This window comes from Pseudorca crassidens, chromosome 20, assembly GCF_039906515.1.
Source record: "Pseudorca crassidens isolate mPseCra1 chromosome 20, mPseCra1.hap1, whole genome shotgun sequence".
NCBI lineage: Eukaryota > Metazoa > Chordata > Mammalia > Artiodactyla > Delphinidae > Pseudorca > Pseudorca crassidens.
The window spans coordinates 5,686,300-5,706,894 of NC_090315.1; the positions used below are offsets into that span (position 1 = coordinate 5,686,300).

General features: G+C 53.6%; 1 protein-coding gene across 1 annotated transcript; it reads right to left on the bottom strand.

Annotated features, from left to right (window-relative positions):
- Positions 1-83: 83 nt before the first annotated feature.
- On the bottom strand, positions 84-20,265 carry CACNG8 (calcium voltage-gated channel auxiliary subunit gamma 8). Its single transcript, XM_067719106.1, has 6 exons — positions 19,031-20,265; positions 18,255-18,323; positions 15,962-16,425; positions 6,654-6,737; positions 5,357-5,497; positions 84-3,870 (listed from the first exon to the last, which is right to left on the bottom strand). The coding sequence occupies exons 2-6, from the start codon at positions 18,302-18,304 to the stop codon at positions 3,107-3,109; spliced, it is 1,503 nt and encodes a 500-aa protein (XP_067575207.1). The 5' UTR covers positions 18,305-18,323; positions 19,031-20,265; the 3' UTR covers positions 84-3,106.
- Positions 20,266-20,595: the final 330 nt, after the last annotated feature.

The window sequence follows — 20,595 nt, forward strand, 5'->3', positions numbered from 1 at the left end:
GGCAGGGAAAGCCCGGAATCCTAACCACCAGGCTACCAGGGAACTCTCTTTCCTGCTTCATTTGAAAAACACTTCTCTGCAACTGAAATTCTTATATATATTGTTTATTGTGTCTCTCCTGTGAGTTCCAGGAGAGCAAAGCCTTGGCTATCTGTTCCATACCACATTCCTTGCACCTAGACTGGTCTAGAACAGGTTGGGACTCAATGACTTTATTGAATACTGAAAACAAACAAACAAAAGAAATAGATGGCTCCTATACGCTGTGCGTGCTTCTGTGTCTCCACATTTCTTTCTGGGCACATCTCTGCGTTTTTCTCTGCAGCTTTACCCCTCCATTGCTGTGTATATATATATATATTTGCATCTCTGAGACTTCTCTGTTTTTTTTGTTTTTTGCAGTACGCGGGCCTCTCACTGTTGTGGCATCTCCCATTGGCTCGGGACGCGCAGGCTCAGCGGCCATGGCTCACGGGCCCAGCCGCTCCGCGGCATGTGGGATCTTCCCGGACCGGGGCACGAACCCGTGTCCCCTGCATCGGCAGGCGGACTCTCAACCACTGCGCCACCAGGGAAGCCCGACTTCTCTGTTTTGACTTGTGTATCTTGGTGGCAGTCTCTCTCCTGTCCGTTTTCCTTTCCTTTCTGGATCACCTTTCTGTGTCTTTGTCCTTTTCCTTTGTCCCTGTGACTCACCTAGTTTTGGTCTCTGTTGCCCTCATCCTTCCTCCCCCACCTTCCCTCCTTCCCACCGCTCTCCCTTCTGCCCATCCTCCACCTCTTTCTTGCTTTGTTTGGCCTTTGGACTCTAGAATCCACTACCCCCTAGCCAGCTCTGCCCCCGTCTTCCACCAAATTTGTCTCTCCCTGTCCTTCCCTCCGTTTATCATCCCTACACTAAGTTCCCCTCTGTCCCGCTAGTTGTATTCCTTTCCCTCTGTTTCCCAGCATCTCTTTCCAACATTGCCCCCATGGAATCCCTCCCTGGTCCCCTGCCCTCCAGTCTTCTAGTCCATCACAAGACCTGGCAGATGGGGGACCTTGGGAAATCTTTGCTGAGCAAATGAAGGGAAACCCACTGAGCACTGTCCCTTCTGTGTCCTCAGTGACCTTCAAATCCATTCCCCCCATCCCTCTACCCCCAGAAACCTTTCCCAGCTCAGCTGCCACCCTTTCTCATCTATCCCACAGCACTGGCCTCCTGTCTAGCCCTTTCCCACATCCCAGGTGCCTCCTTCTGACACCCACGTCTAATCCTGCCCTTCACCTGCTCCAAGCTCTCCCGTGTCTCCTGCTACCCTTAGAATAAAGTCCAAACTCCTCAGCCGGGAACCCTAGCATCCTTAGACTCTGGCTTCTAGTTGCTTCTCTGGTCTTATCTCCCACCGCTACCCTGACCTTCTGCATCCCCAAAGTATGAGCCCTGTCCCCAATACATCATGCTCTTATATCCCCCCCCAAGCTGACTCGAGTTGTTTTTTTCCCATGAAAGCTCTCCTCACCCCCTTCATCACTCATCCTTTTGAAACCCAGCCTGGGTCTAATGTTCTCCAGGAAGTTTCCCCAAGTACTACCCACTCTTGTCAGTTGGTCACTCTGTCTCTTCTTCTCTGGTCAAGCTGCCCAGCCTGGTCCCTGTTACAGCACCGATCGCCCTGCCTGGAGTTCGGTTTTTGACTCCTCCTTGAGAACACCAGTGGGGATCCTGATACTAATACACTGCCTGGTACATTAGCAGATGCTCAAAAACGTTAAGGAGTGAATGGCTGAATTAATGGATGAGTGAAACATGAATCTCTAAGTCCTAGTGTTTCTCCTGCACACCAGACACCATGCCTGTGCTTCAGTATTTGTGTGATTATCTGCTCCCTCCCACGAGTGAGAGTTTGAAGGGCCAGTGCCTGTGTCTGATGCTGTATTTCAGCATGTCTCTGCCTCTCACTCTCATCTCTGAGTTCCTTCCTCCCTTTCTGTAGCATTCATGTTATGATCCTGTTTAAAGCCATTCCATGTCTCCCCACTGCCCTCAAATTAAATCTAAACTCTTGACCTGACCTACAAGTCCCTGGGCAGTCTGGCCCTGCCTTCATCTCCAGCCTCATCTTGTTCCGTCTGCATGTGGCTCACTAGTACATGTTAGCCTTCTCTGGAAGCTCTTCCTGCCCCAGGGCCTTTGCATATGCTGTTCTCTGGCTAAGACACTTCCCTGGCTTCACCTGGCTGGCTTCTTGTCATCCTTTTGTGTTAGCTAAAATATGCCTTCCTTTTAAACTGGGCTAAGCCTCCCTGAAGGAGCATTTTGGATTTCTCCTTTGCCCTAACTGTAACTTACTGTGGTGTATACATTTCTTGGATTAATGTCTGTCTCATGCACAAGATGTAAACTCTATGAGGATGTTGGGGACCCTATCTGACTTCCCTCCTTCTGTAGGCTCAGCATTTGGCACAATGCCTGGCACTTAAGTACACAAATAAATTGCTGGTAATGAATGATCAAGTCTGTCTCTGGGACTGTTTACGTTCCCTCCCCAGCGCCATGCTGGTACACAGCAGGTGCTTTTAAAGCCCTTGTGGAAGGATGAGTGAAGAAGTGAACGAATGCCCACGTCTGTCCCTTGTCACTTTGCCTTTCTGCATCCCTCTTTTATCTTTCTGTCTCTTTACATAGAGCATATATATAGTCTGCAGGTATAACTATATAGTCGTGTGTTATGGGTCCCTCTCCAGGAGTTGGGCTGGGCTGGGAGTCCCTCCTCCGTGCCCCGCCCCCACATGCACACAGCAAAACATTAAAAAGAAAACATCTCAAAACTGCAGAAAACACCACAGCCCTCCCCCTCCCCCCCACAAAAAATAAATAAAACACGACGCTCCCTCCCAACGGCCCCCTCCCTTCCCTTCCCCCTCCCTCAGGGTCCCTGATTCGGAGGGTGGCGGGCGCTCCCCCACGCCCGAGAGGTGGGGAGGGGGCGCGGGGGAGCACCAAGCAGTCTCCAGCGCGCTCACGGGGAAGGAGGGGGGCACCCCCGACCCCCGGCAGCCTCGTTGCACGCGCGCCCGCGCACGCGCCCCGGACACGCCCCCCTCGGCGCCCCCCGTCGCGCCCCTACACGGGTGTGGTTTTCCTGTTGAGCGTGTTGCCGTTGGAGGCGGCGGCCTCCTTGGCCAGGGTCCCGGGGGCTGGCGCGGCGGGCGCGGGCGCGGCGGGCGCAGGCGCGGCGGGCGGCCCGGTGACCGTGACCGTGACGCCGCCGCCCGCCTCCTTGGGGAAGGCGTTGTGCAGCGTGAGGAAGCCGGACGCCCCCCCGCGGTCCCGCTCTGAGCCCGCCCCGCCGCCGCCGCCGCCGCCGCCGCCGCCCCCCGCGCCCCCCGCCGCGCCGCCGTACGCCCCGCCGCCGGCACCGGCGCTAGCCAGCCCCGCGGCCACGCTGCCCTTGGACGGGTCGCGGCTGAGCGTGTACATGGAGATGTCCGTGGAGGCGAAGCCCGGGCCCCCGGCACCGCCGGGAGACGCGTCCCGCGACGGCGACGGCTCGCTGGAGCGGGAGCTAGAGCGGGAGCGGCGGCGGTAGCGGAAGCGGTAACTGGGCAGACGGAGGATGGCCGAGGGGCCGCTCCCGCCACTGCCGCCCGCGCCCCCGCCGGCCTTGAGCAGGTCCGAGCGAGACTGGCAGTGCGCCTCGCGGCTGCGCTCGATGTAGATGTTGACGGCCAGCACGCCGATCACCTCGGCCAGGATGAACGACAGCCCGCCGAAGTAGAAGGACCAGCCGTACGAGTAATGGTTCTTCTTCTCCTCGTCCCGCTTCGGGCCCGGCTCGCCCGCGTTGGCCGAGATGTACACGATCACGCCGATGATGTTGCTCAGGCCTGGGCGGGGACGGTCAGACGGGAGCCTCGAGGCCACCCCTGGCCCCGCCCCCGCCCCGGCCTGTCCCCGCCGGCCCAGGCCCAGCCCCGCTCTGAGCTCCACCCATGATGGTCTAGGCCCCGCCCCAGATGGTCCAGACCGCCCCGCCCACTGGCCAGCCCAGGCCCCGCCCCGTGTTGGCCTAAGCTCCACCGTCAGATGGTCCAAGCCCCTTCCCAGATGGTCTAAATTTCTTCCCAGGTGGCCCAGGCCCCGCCCCGAAGGGCCCCAAATCCTGCTTCGGATGGTCCACCATCCCCAGCTAATTCAGGTCCTACTCTGTTGGTCGAAAGCCCACCCTGGTCGGTCTAAACCCCACCCCAGTTGGTCCAGGGCCCACCCCAGAAGGTTTAGGATCACCCTTAATGGTCCAGATCCCTCCGGGATGGCCCAAGCCCTGCCCCAGATGGTCTAAACTCCTCCCCAGATGGCCCAGGCCCTTTCCTCGCTGGCCTAAACTCTGCCCTTGATAAGATGACCCTGGCTGGGGTTTCCTGGCCCTACCCTGATTGGTCTAACTCCACTCTTAACTTTATAAATCTTGGTGTTCCCTAGGCCTCACCCTCCGCTCGTTTAGTTAATGAGGTAATCCCGCTCTGACTCTCTAGGCCCTGACTCTGGCTGATCTGAACTCTTTCATGATTATCCTCTATTCTAGGTCTCCCCCATACTACTCTTACTAAAGCAGGTCTCCCGTCTACTCTAAGCCCCGCCTCCAGCTTGCTAAACCCTGCCCCCTGAGGATCGCGGTCAGGCTCCTCCCCCGTCCCAGGTGTAGTTAGCCCGGTCTTTCAAATCCTCCAAGCCCCACCCCCTGCAGATCTTGATCCAACTCCAAAGCATCCCCTGCTGTTTATGCTAAATCCTCCCCCTTCTCCTCTGGATTCCATCCCTTCAGAAAGGCTAACTCCTCGAATTTCCCAATACTACTCACTTCGAGTAGAAAGGGGGTCTTACCCCTTAATGCCCTCCCTCACTACCGAGTTGGTCTGGATGCTTTCGCAGGACCAGACCCTTTTTGGGTACACCGGAGCCCACGAGGCCCCGCCCCCTAGAGCAGGCTCCTCCCCATCTGAATCCAAATCACTTTCTCCCTCTCAGGTCTGTCTTCTCTGTCTTCAAGACCGCAATTCAGCCTCAAGGGCCCACCCCCTCACCCAAGCTCCTCCCCTTCCGTCTCCTGGACCGCAAGCTTTGGAATCTAAACTCCTGGCATCCCGGATTACGCGGTAGACAGACACCTGTCTGTGCTGGGTTCACTCGCCCAGAAGACTACCGGAAGGCGACACCTACCTCGCCCAGCGGGTGGCGATGGAGCTTGGGAAGAGCCTAGGAAGGCTCCGGGCCCCAGGGAGCGCCCGGGCAGGGTAGCTTTGCAGGCGCGCGCGCGCTCACACACACACGTGCGCGCTCGCAGGTGGGCCGCCCCCTCCCTCTGCCTCTCACCTGCTGCCACGAACAGGATCCCTGCTCCCAGAATGATGTTCCTCTTGGACTTGTAGACCCGGGAGGCCGCCACGCACACGCCCCCGAGCAGCAGCAGGATGGCGCTGAGGATGGGGAAAATGCTGGAGGCCCGGACGACTCCTGGAGAAAGGAGAGTATGGGGAGAGATGGGGGGTGGGAACCAGGGCGTCAGACACGGCCACCTGGCCCCCTGGCGCCCCGCGCCTCCTGCTGCCTCCGTCTCCGCTTCTCTCTCGCTGGCTCTCCAATTCTCCTTCTCTGCCTGGTTATTTTCTGTTATTGTCTCACTTTCTCTTCTCTTTAAAATTTCTCTTTCTCGATCTGATTGCCTCTCTCTTTTTCTGTGTCTTTTTCTTTCTTCCTCTATTTTTCTCTCTCCTGGCATATTTTTATTCCCTTTTATTTCTCTAATCACTCTCCCTCTCTCTTTTTTTTCCCCTCGGAACTTCTCTATTTCTCTGTGGACCCTCTCCCTCTCTCTTTTTCCTTCTCGCACGCTCTTTCCCTTCCTCTCCTGCGCATTTTTTCCTTCCTCCAGATCTTTCTGAATCAAATCTCTAAATACCTCTCTCCCTCCCACCCCATCCCCCCTTCTGCCAGGCTTCACCTATCTCTCTGGGTTTCTCTTCTCTCTTCCCCTGCCCCCCCCCTCCCTCTCCCGCTCTCTTCTTCCCTTCCTCCTCTCTGTCCCTCCCCCCACCCCTTCCTGCCTGGCTTCATCTGTAGCTCTGGGTTTCTCTTCTCTTACTTTCTCCCTTCTCTCTCTCTCCCCTTCTCTCTGCAGTCCTTTCCACCGTCTCCCAAACCCTAGGCAACCAGATTCTGCGATTTCTGAGCCCTGTTGAGGCCGCAGCCAATCATAACTCTGGATTTGCCGCGTTCTTGGGGTAGCTAACCAATCTCACCACAGGCTTCCCCAGCCAGCTCCCTAGAATGGCCCGTCCGCGCCGTCCGCGCCTCAGGTTGCCTCACGGCCCCAGGGCGCAGCGGCCAATCCCAACCCAGAGAGTCACTGCACTGAGCTGCCTCGAGTACCCAGGCCATCACGACGGCCAATCAGCTCCCGGGATCCCTTCTCAGCCCGCCCCAAGGTGAGAGGAGGGGGCGGGAGAGACCACTGAGCCAATCGGTGACCAGAGGATCTCAGTATCTGGGCTTGGATTGGCTGACAAGTTCATCTCTGCGTGTGGTTCTAAGTGCCGAAGCACAGCCCCCTCTCCCCTCGCACTTGCCCAAGCCCGGCAGTCCCCCCACTCTGTCCCCGACCCCCACGTACGGAGCAGATACTCCGCGCTGTCATGGTCGTAGTCCGTGTCCTCTGGGAAATGGTTGATCTTCACGCAGACGCCTCTTTTCAACCCTGGAGGGGAATGGAGGTGATAGTCGTGGGCACTTAAGAGTGCGGAAACCCCGGGTAAGAAAGGACCCTCCTCAAACCCCTTCTGATTGGGAGACAGGAAGTAATGGCTCCTGATCCTGTCTGTGCACCTGGGACAAACTTTCAACCTCCCGGCCCCGGTTTCCCTACCAGTTAAAAAAAAGAAAAAAGGTAAAGAAAGGAAGGGAGGGAGGGAGGAAATCATCCAACACTCACTAAAAGGCCACAAGAACTTTTGCCCTGTAACCTGTACAGGGACAGTCTCTCTGGCCTCTGTTTCCACCTCTGTAAGAAAGAAGGCGTTGCTTTCAGCCATGTCGTCACTCTTCAACTCAAAATCGGTTGAAAATGCGTGGGAAAACGAAGAGGCGGCAGAGGGCCAGGAGGACTACATTTCCCATGAGGCCCTATAAAGTCTTCGAGTCCAATTGTGAGGAGAGAGAAGCCCCAGTGGATCACCGGGGTTGTAGTCTCTTCAATCCTCCATATGGGAGAGGGATTCCCCGGCTCTCTGCGCACTGCACCTGGGGTCCTCTGGGAGGAGATGCAGAGGTCGGAGCTAGCAGAGGCACGCTAGGGGTGCAGTATGCCTCCAGTGGTCCTGCAGTCTCAGCCCCTTCCTCCCCCTAAGAACCCACTTCCTTACACAGCTGCAGACCGATGTATAAATGAGTATAAATTTAAATACATTTTGTTTCCTCAATTCTCCAGGCTCCTTCCAACCTCCCGGCCACTGCCCAATGCTGCAGAACATTCTGCTTACTTTCTTCACTGGCGAAAAACTTACCTTGCAAGCGAGCAGTGCACGGGACACCAGCTTGAGGAAGCTTTCGCTCACACACACACCCCTCCCACCCATTCTGGGGTGTAGCAGCTCCCTGCACTACCACCTTCTTAGCATGCATTGGTTTGATTTATGATCTTCTTCAGCACGCTAGGAGTTCCTGCAGGGGGAGGGCATGGGGTCTGATTCCTCCGTGTGTCCCTAGCATTGCCTGGCACAAAGGAGGCCTCAAGAAATGAGTGTTGAAAGAATTAAATTATGAATGAATATAAGGATGACAGAAGGGGAGATTCGAGGCAAAAGATGACACGGAAAGAAATGGGGGTAAAGGAAAAGATTGGAAAGAAGGACTATAAGGCAGTGAATAATTCCACTAAGAGCTACCATTTGTTAAGTGCTTCCTAGGTGGATTAACTCATCCACAGCTCACAGGAGATCCACGAAATAGATAATGTTATTGGTGTTGTGCGGTGACCAAACATTGAGAATTGGAGTCGCACTGCTTGATAATGAAGCCTGAATCCATCATGTCCTTATTCTGTGACCTTGTTGGCCTTACTTGGGCCAATTTGCTTCGATCCCTTTTCCCATAACAAGGGGCTACTAGGACCTACCTCACTGGGTTGTTGTGAGGGTTGAATCCAGGTATAGAGATTTAGCACTTTGCCTGGAACACAATTAAGTGTTCAGCTGATACCACGCCGTATAGCCATTGTCCAGATGAGGAAGCAGAGGCATAACAAGGGTTCATCAATTCACAGCTGATGGGTGGTGGAAGCAGAATTCAAACACACAGCAGTTTGCCCCCACTGGAATGTAAGCTTATAGGCTGTTCACCACTCTTCAACATCTAGAGCAATGCCTAACACATAGTAAGTGCTTAATAAATATTTTTATGTATGAATGATTGAATGGGCAACAAGCACATGAAAAGATCCTCCATATCACTAATCGTTAGGGAAATGCAAATCAAAACAACAGTGAAATACCCTCTCACAGATATGAGATACCATCCCATTAGGATGGCTACTATAAACAAGCAAACAAACAAAATGAAACAGAAAATAAGTGTTGCTGAGGATGTGGGGAAATTGGAACCCATGTGCACTGTTGGTGGGAATATAAAATGGTGCAGTCGCTATGGAAAATAGTATGGAGGTTCCTCAAAAAATTAAAATTACTATATGATCCAGCAAGTCCCTTCTGGGTATATACTCAAAAGAACTGAAAGCAAGGTCTCTAAGAAATATTTGTACATCCATTTTCGTGGCAGCATTATTCACAACAGCCAAAAGTAACCTAAGTGTCCATCAGTGGATGAACGGATAAAGTGTGGCATATACGTAGAATGGAATGTTGTTCAGCCTTTAAAAGGAAGGGAATTCTGACACATGCTACAACCTGGATGAACCTTGAAGATATTATGCAAGTGAACTAAGTCAGTCACAAAAATACAAATACTGTATGATTCCACTCATGTGCGATATCTAGAGTCATCAAATTCACAGAGACAGAAAGTAGAATGATGGTTGCCAGGGGCTGGGAGCAGGGAAGAATAGGTACAGAGTTTCAGTTTTGAAAGATGAAAAGTTTTGGAGCTTGGGTACCCAATGTGAATCTACTTAACATTACTGAACTGTGCTTTTAAAAATGGTTAAGATGGTACATTTCACATTCTGGGCATTTTACTTAAAAAAAAAAAAAAGCCATTGAATGAATGAATGAAGATGCACCTTTTGAGTGCAGATGTTTACCCATCAGCACATCCAGTATGGTGTGGTGGGGGGGGTCAAGTTCTCTCCTTTCTTGAGTAGGATTATAGTACTTCTCTCAAAACATGAATGATAACTCAATGAGATTGAGCACGGAGAGTACACTGCGTGCAGACTCTCCACAGACTAGTCATGCTGGCAGTAATGATAACTAGTACGTCCTGAGGGCTAACCACACACTAGGCACGGCTCCAAGCATTTGACAGGTAGGTATTAACACAGTATGCATGACCAGCCCTTAGAAATACCAGGCAGTGATAGTATCCCTGCTTTACAGGTGAGGAAACTGAGGCATAGAGTTGAAGAAATTGCTCAGTTCTATAGATGGTAAGTCATGGGGAGGAGACTCTGGGCCTCAAAGGTGAGCTTTTTTTTTTTTTTTAAGGTGAGCATTTTCTTTTCTTTTTCTTTTTTTCCTGGCCAAGCCATGCGGCTTGCGGGGGTCTTAGTTCCCCAACCAGGGATCAAGCCCTGTGCAGTGGAAGCGCAGAGTTCTAACCACTGGACCGCCAGAGAGGTCCCAGAGGTGAGCATATTTGTGGCAGTAGAGTGTAGTGGTTATGTTAGCCACGAGCACGGGCTTTGGAATCACATTCTCTGGACTCACATGCCAGGGCTGCCACTTCCCAGCTGGGTGGCTTTGGGGACTTGGACACCCCTGAACCTCGGCTTCCTCGTTTGGAGAATGCGGATGGTGATAATGACCACATACGGTTTGCGAGCACTCAGTGACCCACGAATGACAGAGTCAAGCGCGGACCGCACGGGGGTTACGCGGCACGCCTCTGCGTGTTATCCGACCAGCTGGGCTGGGAGCTCCTTAGGCGCAGGCATGGTGGTGATGCGTCTCTGAGTCTCCCCAGGGCCCGCCTAACACAGACCCGGGCAGGCAGCGGTGGGGGGGAGTGGGGAAGCGGGATGGGGGGCGGTGCGTAGGGGTGTGTACTGTGGCGAGGACCACGGCTCTGCCCCTCGTACGCTGGGTGGCCATGTGGCTGACTCACTTCCCCTTTCTGGCCTTCAGCTTCCTGCTCTGACAAACTCGGGTGATAATAATACCTTCCCCCTGGAGCAACTGGGAGGGTTCAATGAGATAAGGCACGCAAAGTGCTGAGAACAGGGGCTCTATATAGTCCGCTCGAATAAATTGGGCTGTGGGTCCAGATTCTGGAGGCTGAAATTCCTGAGAAGGGAGCTAGACCCATACGGATCCCCCAGCCCTGGGGTTGGTTCTGGGGCACCTGAAATGTGGCAACTGAGACGGAGTGTGAGTGTAAAATGGGCACCAGATTTCAGATTTGGTATGAAGAAAAATGCATACTATTCCATTAATAATCGTTATGTTGCTAACATGTTAAAATAATGGTTTGGCTACGCTTGGTTAGATAAAATGTATTACTAACGTTTATATTAATGTATTATATTGTATAAATTGTATTTATTAAATTAGATTCATTGAACCTTCCCCTTTGTACTTGTTTTAATGCCACAGCTAGAAACATTTAAGTTATGTAGACAGCTTGTGTGATGTTTCTATTGGGCAGTGCTGGTTGGGAGGCGGGGACTTCTGGGTTATCAAGGAGGGGACACTCAGGGGTTGGTCATCTGAATTCATAATACTGAGAAGAAGAAGAACAGAATATAAACGACATAGTCTAGCCTTTACCCTGTGCCTGCTGGCCTTTTGAATGCTTTACATGTAATAACTCATTGAATTCGCTCCACAGCCCTGTGGGTTAGGGGCCATTATAATCCCCATTTCACCGATGACGGAAATAAAGCACAGAGAAGTAGAATATATGGCTCAATGTCACCTTCCTGTGCACAGCAGACAGGAAGTAACCCAATAAGTCTTGTTCTCGAGTCTATGTCCCAATCACGACTTTCTACTGCACTTCTCAGAAAGACGGAGGGACAAGAGGATGGGACCTAAGAATTCCTGGGGACAGAGTGTCTTCAGGGGGCAATGGCCCGGGGGGGGCAGTTTCTACACCCCTGGATCCCCGATAGGATGGAGGCTAGTGGTTATATTGCTTTGACTCCTGGGAAACCAAAGAGACCTGGATTCAGATCCAGAGTCTACTGCATATTAGCTGTGTGACCTTGGGAAAGGTGCTTTCCTTCTCTGAGCCTTAAGCATTCATTTCTAGGAGATGGGGGTGATAGTAGTACATAGCGCACAGAATTATTGTGAGCATCCAATGACGCATGAGTGATGACTATAATAACAATAAAGTCTACCTTCATTTACCCCCTGCTTAACACAATTCCTTTGGCTCCCAGGACCCAGTTACCTCATTTTCCCCAAACCTCTGTGGTCACTCCTTTCTCAGCTCCCTTTGCTGGCTCTTCTCATCTTTCTGATTGTCTTTGAATACTGGACTAGCTCAGGCTTCAGCCCTTCAACTAATTTTTTGGTTTGTTTCTGTCTCTGCTCATCCATCCACATGCCATGACCCGCCCACCAGCCCAGACTCTCCCCTGAACTCTGACCTCATATATCATATCGCTAACATCCTAGATCAGGGGGTCAGCAAACTATGACCCACAGGCTGAACCCAGCCTGCCAAATCCAGCAAAGAATGGGTTTTACATTTTTTTTTTTTTTTTAATGATTGAAAAGCTGTCAGAGAAGACTATCTCGTGGTACGTGAAAATGATATAAAATTCAAATGTCAGTGCCTGTAAAGGAAGTTTAATTGGAACCCAGCCACACTCATCCACTCACGCATCATCTCTGGCTATTTTAAGGAGTAGCAGCAACAGAGATCACACGCCCCACAAAGCCTAAGAAACTGAATGTACGGCACTTTGTGAGTCCTTTCCTATACTGACTCCTGTCCTACACAGTATCTCAAATAGGCACCCTCAATTTATTTTTGTAATTTTTTTGGGTAAAGGCACCTCAATTTAACATGTCCAAAACTGAGCTCATGATAGCCCTCCTTATAATAAATTGGGTAAGAGAAAATAAAACAAATACAATAAAATACCAGCTGTTCCAGCAGATGAACCTCCCCCACCCCTACCCGACCACATTCTCCGGTGCTCAGGCCACAGCCTTAGAGCAGTGACTCTCAATGAGGGGCGATTTTATTCCTAGTCTGGAGACAGTTGACAATTTTGGTGTCCACACCGGTGGATGCTGCTGGTGTTTAAAAGGTAGAGCCCAGGGATGCTGCCACACATCCTACAACACGCAGGACGCACCCCCCAACCCCAGCCCACAGCCGCAACACGGAATTATCCACCCCCAAATGTCAACAGCGCTGAGGTTGGGAAACCCCGCTTTTGAGACGCCCCGACACTTCTCTCTCATATCCTACAACTGCCCCACCAGCAATTCCTGCCCGCTGTAGCGGCAGAACATACTCACAGTTGAAACCCAAACTCTACGGCTCCCACCCCGATAAGCCACCTCCCATTCTCCCTTTTCCTTTCCTCCTAAATACCCAACACAGCAGCAAGAGCGATGCCCTTAACATTTAAGCCAGCTCCTGTCACTCCTCCCCTCCGATGTGGAAAGCAAATTACATTCCAGGACCTGGAAGCTCGTGGTATCGCCTTGACTGCACCTCCTACCATGTCCCTCCTCACCACCTCTGCCTGGGCCACGCGGGCCTCCCATGATGGTCAGACACAAGGCACATTCCCACTGCAGAGCCTGAGCAATGTTTCTACAGCCTGAAGCGTTTCCCTCCAGAAGCCACATGGCTCCATCTCTGGGCTCATTTAGCCTACGCCTCGGATGTCACCTGCTCAGTCCCCTTTATCTCCAATTTCTGCAGTTTCACACCCTTGCCCCTAACACTTCCCATCCCCTCCCTTGCTCTTTTTCCTCCTTTGTACTCAGCTCTAACACCCTAGGTGTTGTATTTACTTATCTCCCTGATTATCTGTCTCTCCTCCTAGAATATAAGACATATAAAAACAGCAGTCTTTCATGTACACACTGCTATATTTAAAATGGGTAACCAAGGGCTTCCCTGGTGGCGCAGTGGTTGAGAGTCCGCCTGCCGATGCAGGGGACGCAGTTTCGTGCCCCAGTCCAGGAAGATCCCACATGCCGCAGAGCGGCTGGGCCCGTGAGCCACGGCCGCTGAGCCTGCGCGTCCGGAGCCTGTGCCCCGCAACGGGAGAGGCCGCAACAGTGAGAGGCCCGCGTACCGCAAAAAAAAAAAAAAAAAAAAGGGTAACCAACAAGGACCTACTGTAGAGCACAGAGAACTCTGCTCAATGTTGTGTGGCAGCCTGGATGGAGGGGAGTCTGGGGGAGAATGGATACATGTATATGTATGGCTGAGTTGCTTTGCTGTGCATCTGAAACTATCACAACATTGTTAATTGGCTATACTCCAATATAAAATAAAAAGTTAAAAAAAAAAAAAAACAGGTTTCTTTGCTGTTGGTTTTTTTCTCCTTCCACGTCTATAGCTCCAGAATCACGAACAGCGTCTGGCACACAGTATAAACTCAATAAATAGCGGTTGTTGAGGAGGGGATGAATACATGGAATGACTGCTACTTGCTGTACACTGTCCATCAGTGTATAATGAGAAACTGGGTGTCAAATTATAACATAATGAGAAAACTGGATGGGTGTGAGGCAATAGGGACCAGAGGTGACAGGAGAAAGGGAGACCCTCATGCCTGATCTGAGGAAGCAGCTGCTACTCGGATCCAGCCAACCGTGGCCACTGCAGGATACTGGCCCCGTGTTGTCAGATCTTCCACTAGTTCAAAAGAAGCTGGAAATCGGATTTTCAATGTGCAATCTCCCTATTTTTAAATGTTGGCAACCGATTCAGATTTTGGTTTCAGTTTTAAACACTCCACACACCAGACAAAGCATATCTGCAAATCCCATCCATCAGATCTGAGTTCTCTTGGCTCTTCCCCAGTCACAGCTGGGTTACCTTGGGCAAGTAGCTTAACATCTCTGAGCCTCGGTTTCCTCATCCTCAACAGGAGGGTGGTGCCCTGCCGCCCCCCTCCCATAGGATTAAATGAGATAATAACATTCCTTGCTCATCAAGAGTACCCAGCAAGGGACTTCCCTGGTGGTGCAGCGGTTAAGGGTCCACCTGCCAATGCAGGGGATGCGGGTTCGAGCCCTGGTCCGGGAGGATTCCCACATGCCGCTGAGCAACTAAGTCCCTTTGCCACAACTATTGAGCCTGCGCTCTAGAGCCCATGAGCCACAATTACTGAGTCCTCGTGCCACAACTACTGAAGCCCGCGCGCCTAGAGCCCGTGCTCCGCAACAAGAGAAGCCACCTCAATGAGAAGCCCGCGCACCACAACCAAGAGTAGCCCCCGCTCGCCGCAACTAGAGAAAGCCCCACGCGCAGCAGTGAAGACCCAACGCAGCCAAAAATTAAAAAAAAAAAAAAAAAGAGTGCCCAGCAAAACGGAGGAGGAAAAGATGGGGAAAAGAGAGGGATAAAAAGAGAAGTGAAGGGATTTTGATCTTTTTGGCCCTGGAGGGGGAAATTGGGGATTGGCTGGTCCCACTCCTTCATGTTGCAACCAGGGCCCTGAGGCTTGGGGAGGTGACAAGATAGTGAGCACACAGGGGGATAGATGCACAGGAGGACTGGAACCCAGGTGTCCTGCTTCCCAGCCCATCACTTCCACGCTATGTGGAAAGAAATAGCAAAGCTGAGAGCAAAACAAACAGAGGAGTTGCTAAGAGGAAGAGGCCTGGCGTGGGGAGATGGGAGGCCAAGGGAGCCAGCTGGGAGGGAGCCTGCAAGGAGAGTAGGACCAAGCAAAGAGCAAAGATGGAGATTAGAAGAGGCGGTGGCCTCATCGTCAAGAAACAGGGTCTGGAAGGAGGACGTCAAAGGGAGGATGAATGGAGGGAAGATGAGGCAGAAGCTTCTAAAGACCAAGGAGGACAAGGACCCGCAGGGGAGGCTGGGAGGCCTGATGGGGAGGGAGAGGCGGGCAGACAAGATCCGCCGGAGGACAAGCCACAGAGAGGAAAGAGGAGAGGGCCGTGAGTTACGGGCAGTTAGGGCAGGATGTTTTAGGAGAGAAACAGCCAAAGTGAGGCCAAAGGGACGGAGGAGATGGGGAAGACGCTGTGACTGGGTCCATAAGAGGTAGGGGCGCTCAGAGGGCAGAGGTAGGACGTGGGGGAGAGAAGATGCAAAGGGCAAAAGGAGGAGGGGGGCCCAGCTCAAGGGTGAGCGGGAAGCGGGGAGGCAAAGCAGAGCGTGCCAGTGCTGGAATCGAGGCAGAGGGAGCCCCTCACGCAGGGAGGCCAGGCACCCACAGGGGTGAGAGGGAGGGAGGAGAGGGGGCTTTCCCCACGAATGAAGGAAAGATAAGATTAGGCCGGTCCCGAGCGGAGGGGGCGCAGGACGTGCCGAGTGACGGAGAGGCGTGGATGGGGAGGGTCGGGGAGGGTCGAGGCGAGGGGGGGCGGGATTCAGAAGAGGGTCAGGACGCAGAGAAGAGTGAGAAGGACGGGGGAAGGTGTGTGGGCAGGCGTGGCAAGGAGTCCCAGGAGGAGACGGGAGGCCGCAGTGGGGACCACAGCAAACTGGGAGATTTCCCAGGGAGGAAGCCCAGCCGGCCGCGGATGGGACGAGGGGCCGGGCCGCAAATGGAGGGGCGCAAGGCCGGGGCCCCCTCCACCCTACCTTCCAGGCAGCAGATCCTCCAGAGGCCCGAATGGGTGAGTCCGCCGGGGTCCTTCTTCTCCGAGGAGCCACTGCCCCCGCGGTGGTGGGGCCCGTCGTCGCCAGCCGTGAGGTTGGTGGTGTTGCAGATGAAGGCGCGCGTGTAGAGCCAGTAGTCCGTGCTGATGGCAATGGTCATGAGGCCGAAGGCTGCGAAGGCGCCCACCGTGGTGAGCAACACCTGCACCCCCTTCTCGCACCAGAGGCCCCTCTCTTCGTTCCAGCGCTTCAGCGACTCCAGTTTGACCACGGGCAGCCGGGGGGCCGTGGGCCACCACCGGGGCAGCGGGGGCGGGGCCGTGCCGGCGGCTGGGGGGGTCACAGCGCAGGCAGAAGTGGGGGGCCCGGGGCCAGGGGCTGGGGAGGGGGCGGCGAGGAGGAGGCTGAGGCCGGGGACGGGGTCAGAAGGCAGCCATGGTCGGCAGCTGGTGGAGGGCAGGGAGCGAGATAAAGGATTAGACAGGAGGGCTCACCTCCCTGGACACCCCTTTACCTGCACCCCAGCCCCCCAAAGAAACCCCACTCTTTCCTCGGTTGAAGAAACTCCTTCCACTCTGCTTGCCACTGCCACTTCTCTGAAAAACAATCTCCCTGCGTCCAAGAAATTCTTCCCACTAATCCCACTCTGAGACATACCCCACCTATGTCCTGAGTGCCGTAGGACACGCCTCCAGGCCCCTCCAGCTCCGCCCCCCCCGGTCTCACCGTCCTCCCCACAGGGAAAGCGTCCCTCACTCCAGCCCCCAGTGCCTCTTCCTCCCCAGGAACCCCTGTCCTGTTCCTCATTTCTTATAAAATGTTCTCATAAAGCTCTACCCACTCCCTACCTTCCCCTGCAAGGCCCACCACTTCACCTACTATGGCCCCTACTTAGGAAAAATAAATCTCTCAATCTCTCCTCAGCTGAAAAAACAAAAACAACAAACACAACAGAACTCAGATCTTCCAAACTCATCCCCACAGTTTGCACAACTCAGAAAACCACACAGTTGTCATCACTACCACCCCACCTCCACAGTCTCCTCTGCATGGGAACCCCTACCCCACTCAGAACCCTACGTCTCTGGACCAGGGTTCTCAACCTTGGTTGTACCTTGAAACCACCAGAGGAACTGATACTTGAGAAATTCCGATTTCATTGGTCTGGGGTGTGGCCCTGAGCATCTAGGTTTTTAAAACTTCCCCGGGGGATTCTTTTAAAGAATCCAACACCGCTGGACCCCCTGGATTAGAAGAATGCCCCCCATCTCCATCACATTCCCTCTAACCGCCCCACTTGTCTTCCTTGGACCACTCTCCCATCCCCTACTATGTCTTTGACTCAAGGAAAATACTCCACTCTTTCGTTTGCTTATAGGAGTCTTCCAAATCTGGTCCTCAGTATCTCTACAACTTAGACAAACTCCTCATAGCCATCACTTTCTCCTCCATTAAGAAAAATTTCTTCCGTGAGTTGCAGGGCATTTTCTACTCACAGGAATCCCTTTCTCTAGACCCCAAATTCCTCTCCATTCAGAAATCTCCCAAGCTCTGACCTGCATATTCACTGTTGTGGAAGGAAATCCCCCCACTCTACCCAGCATCCCCCACCCCCTTCCTCTGCCCTTCCACCATCTCCCACGACCTCCAAATCTCCTCTCCATAGCCCTTGTTATGGGGATGAACCCCCCAATTCCAGATCTCCCCAGCTCACTTCGACATCCCGCTGTCTCTTGAACTTATAAGAACCTCCCCCACACACACCCTGACTTCTCTTACATCACAAAGAATCCCCTTCACTCTTGCCACCCTCCTCCACCTACTCTAGCTCCCAGCATCGCTTGTGCTCAGGAGAATCCCCTTCATGTCTCCCTCAGACTTCCCTTCTTGGGAACACCCCCAGAACTCCCCCTTCTATTTCACCTGTGCAGGAACATACACCATACACTCAGTTTTCTTCCAAATTTCAAAAGATCCCCTCCATAGACAGTGCCTCTTAGAAAAATTTGATCCACAAGACCACAACTCTCTTTCAGTTGGGAATAATTTCCCACTCTGCAGCCACCAAGGGTCCATTCATTTTCCTCTCCCACAGCACCCCATCACCACGCCCCCTGCCCTGCCTTTTCCACCTTACCCCAACCCTCCTTCCAGGCATGCATCCCTTACCAGCTTCCACCACTCACTCTATCTATCCTAGACTTCTTCCCCCAAACCCCCTATTCTAGTTAAGAGCCTGGAAGCCTTAGAGGAGGAAACAAACAAACAAACAAACCTGATTCTGGGTCCCAGTACCAGGGTGACCTTGGCCTCTTCCGCCCCCATCAGCTGGCCCTCACTGGGTCTGCTCCAAGGAGGGGTGTTGGAAAGGTTGTCTATGGGGGGGGTGTCTCCATGGCAACTGGGCCTAGTGCCCCACACGTGTGTTCTCTCCTCACCTCCACTCCTGCCTGCCCACGCACGGCCCCTGCCCTGGCCCCATTCAACAGTGCCCTGGACACTGACATCCCTGTGGCCTCCCTGGCCTCACTTCTGGCCACTTCCTGTCTTTCCTCTCCAGAAAGACGCTGAGTTTCCTCTCCTCTCCATCTCTCGGCCTCTTCTCCCCGCTTCTGTGCCCCCTCACCACCAGCACCACCACCTCCACTGTCCTAGCAGATTTCTGCCTCCAAGGGGGGTGGGAGGGTGAGCCTGTGACCACAGGATGTGCCCATTCCCCTGCTGGGCCCCCTAGGACGCGGGATAAGGAGGGGATGGAGAGGGGAGGCGAAGGATGGAAATTCTTCATCATATAAAGATTCGAAGATCTTTTCATTTTGTCGATTTGGGGGGCACTCTGCTTGGTTTTAGGGGTTCTTCCTTTAGTCCATCTGTCAGCGGCAGCAAAGGAGGGAGCAGGGGACACCCCCAATTCGAAAGCTCCGGGATGGGAGAGGGGTCATCATCCCCTCTCCCTCTGAAGGGGACCAGCTCCTTCCTCCAGAATTAGGGGGTCACAGAGCCTTCATTTTACATCCACCCACCTCCGATTAATAAAAAGATCTCTCTCACCTCTGTTAACGATAGGTCAACTCTCCGATGCACGGGGGAGGGGACGCTGAGCCCCCGTCGGCAACCCCCCCAGGAAAACCCTTGTGGCTCCCAATTCTCACTGCTCCCCCTCCCCCAGCAGCGAGGGACCCAGGCGTCCGACCTGGTTGGGGGGTGGAGATGAAGAGGCGTCCGGGGAATGGGTGTTGAGGTGGGAGGGGAGGCTGAGGGGCAGCTCTGAGCTCGGGCCCCGAGGGAGAGGGGGTCGGGATGGGGGAAAAGAAGGTGAGGAGACAATTTGGTTCCCGTGTCGCTGGGTAAAGTGCGGAGCTGGAGGACGAGAGAGGGAAGGAGGAGGGAGGGAGGGGGAGGGGAGCCGCTGAGGATGGGGGAGCCACGGAGAGGAGATGGATTGGGGGGAGGGAAGTGATGGGGGGCAGGGTCTGGGTGGCAGAAAGAAGCTGGGGAAAAAGAGAGAGACCCAGAGAGGGAGGGAGAGAGACAGAGCCAGGAGAAGCGGAAAGAGAGAGACCCAGAGTCGGGGAAACAGAAATGGGGGAGGGAGAAATTTGGGGGAGGCAGCGGCTGGTAGCAGAAGGAAGTTGGAGAGGGAGACACACACACACACAGAGAAATATCCAGAGAGAGAAGGGGACAGAGGCAGAGATGCAAACAGAGAAACGCAGAGACTGGGGAAGAAATGGGGGATGGGGAAAGATTGGGGCGAGGGAGAGGATGGGGGTCAGGATCTGGGTAACAGAAGGAAAGAAGGGACAGAGAGAGAGTCATCCAGAGAGGGGGAGGAGAGACAGATGGGGAGAGAAAGACAGAGAGAGACTGCGAGGATGGGAGAGAGAGAGAGGGAGAGAAAGAAAGAAAAAGTGGGGAGAGAAATTGGGGATGGGGCAAAGGTCTTAACAGAGAGAAGAATGCGAGAGAGAGAGAGAGAGACAGAGAGACAGAGAGACAGAGAGACAGAGAGAGAGAGAGAAGAGAGAGAAAATTTTAAAAATTTAGGGGAGAGGGGTCTGAGTGGCAGAAGGTGCCCGGAGATAGAAAGGCAGATGCAGAAGGAAAGAGAGGGACCCAAAGAGAGAGACAGATGGGGAGAGACTGAGACTGGGAGAGAGAGAGACCCAGGGAACGAGACAGAGGTAGAAACTGGGGAAGCATCAAAAGGAAGCCGGAGAAAAATAGGAGAGGGGCCAGTCTCAGATGAACGAAGGAGGTCGGAGATAAAGGATACCCCTGCCTCCTCCCCCACCCGCATCCCCAGCCCCTGCTCCCTACCCCCATCCCCATTTCAAAGCCACCCCCCCACCCCCACTAGCCTCCATCTCTCCACAGCATCGCTTGCCGCCGCCACCGCCTCTTCCTGTCGTCATAGCAACAGGATCCAGGCGCCCAGCCAAGGCTGGCAGCAGCGGCCGGAAATGAGGGGAGGGCCTTTTAAAATGGACCCCAGGAGCTCTCCCCTTTCCCAAAATCCAAGGGAAAGCTCCACCTCCCCGAGTCTTCCCACCATTCCCTCCCACCAAGTGGCAAGGGCAAAGAGCCACTGAAAATAAAATTATACTAAACTTACA

Bases quoted from the DNA above. Each gene is read 5' to 3' on its own strand.
- CACNG8 (XM_067719106.1), bottom strand. From the start codon at position 18,304: ATGGGGGCGGAAGAGGCCAAGGTCACCCTGGTACTGGGACCCAGAATC. The intron at 16,426-18,254 runs GTTTGTTTGTTT...GCCCTCCACCAG, and splicing joins GTACTGGGACCCAGAATCAG to CTGCCGACCATGGCTGCCTT. The intron at 5,498-6,653 runs GTACGTGGGGGT...TCCTTTCTCCAG, and splicing joins CAGCGCGGAGTATCTGCTCC to GAGTCGTCCGGGCCTCCAGC.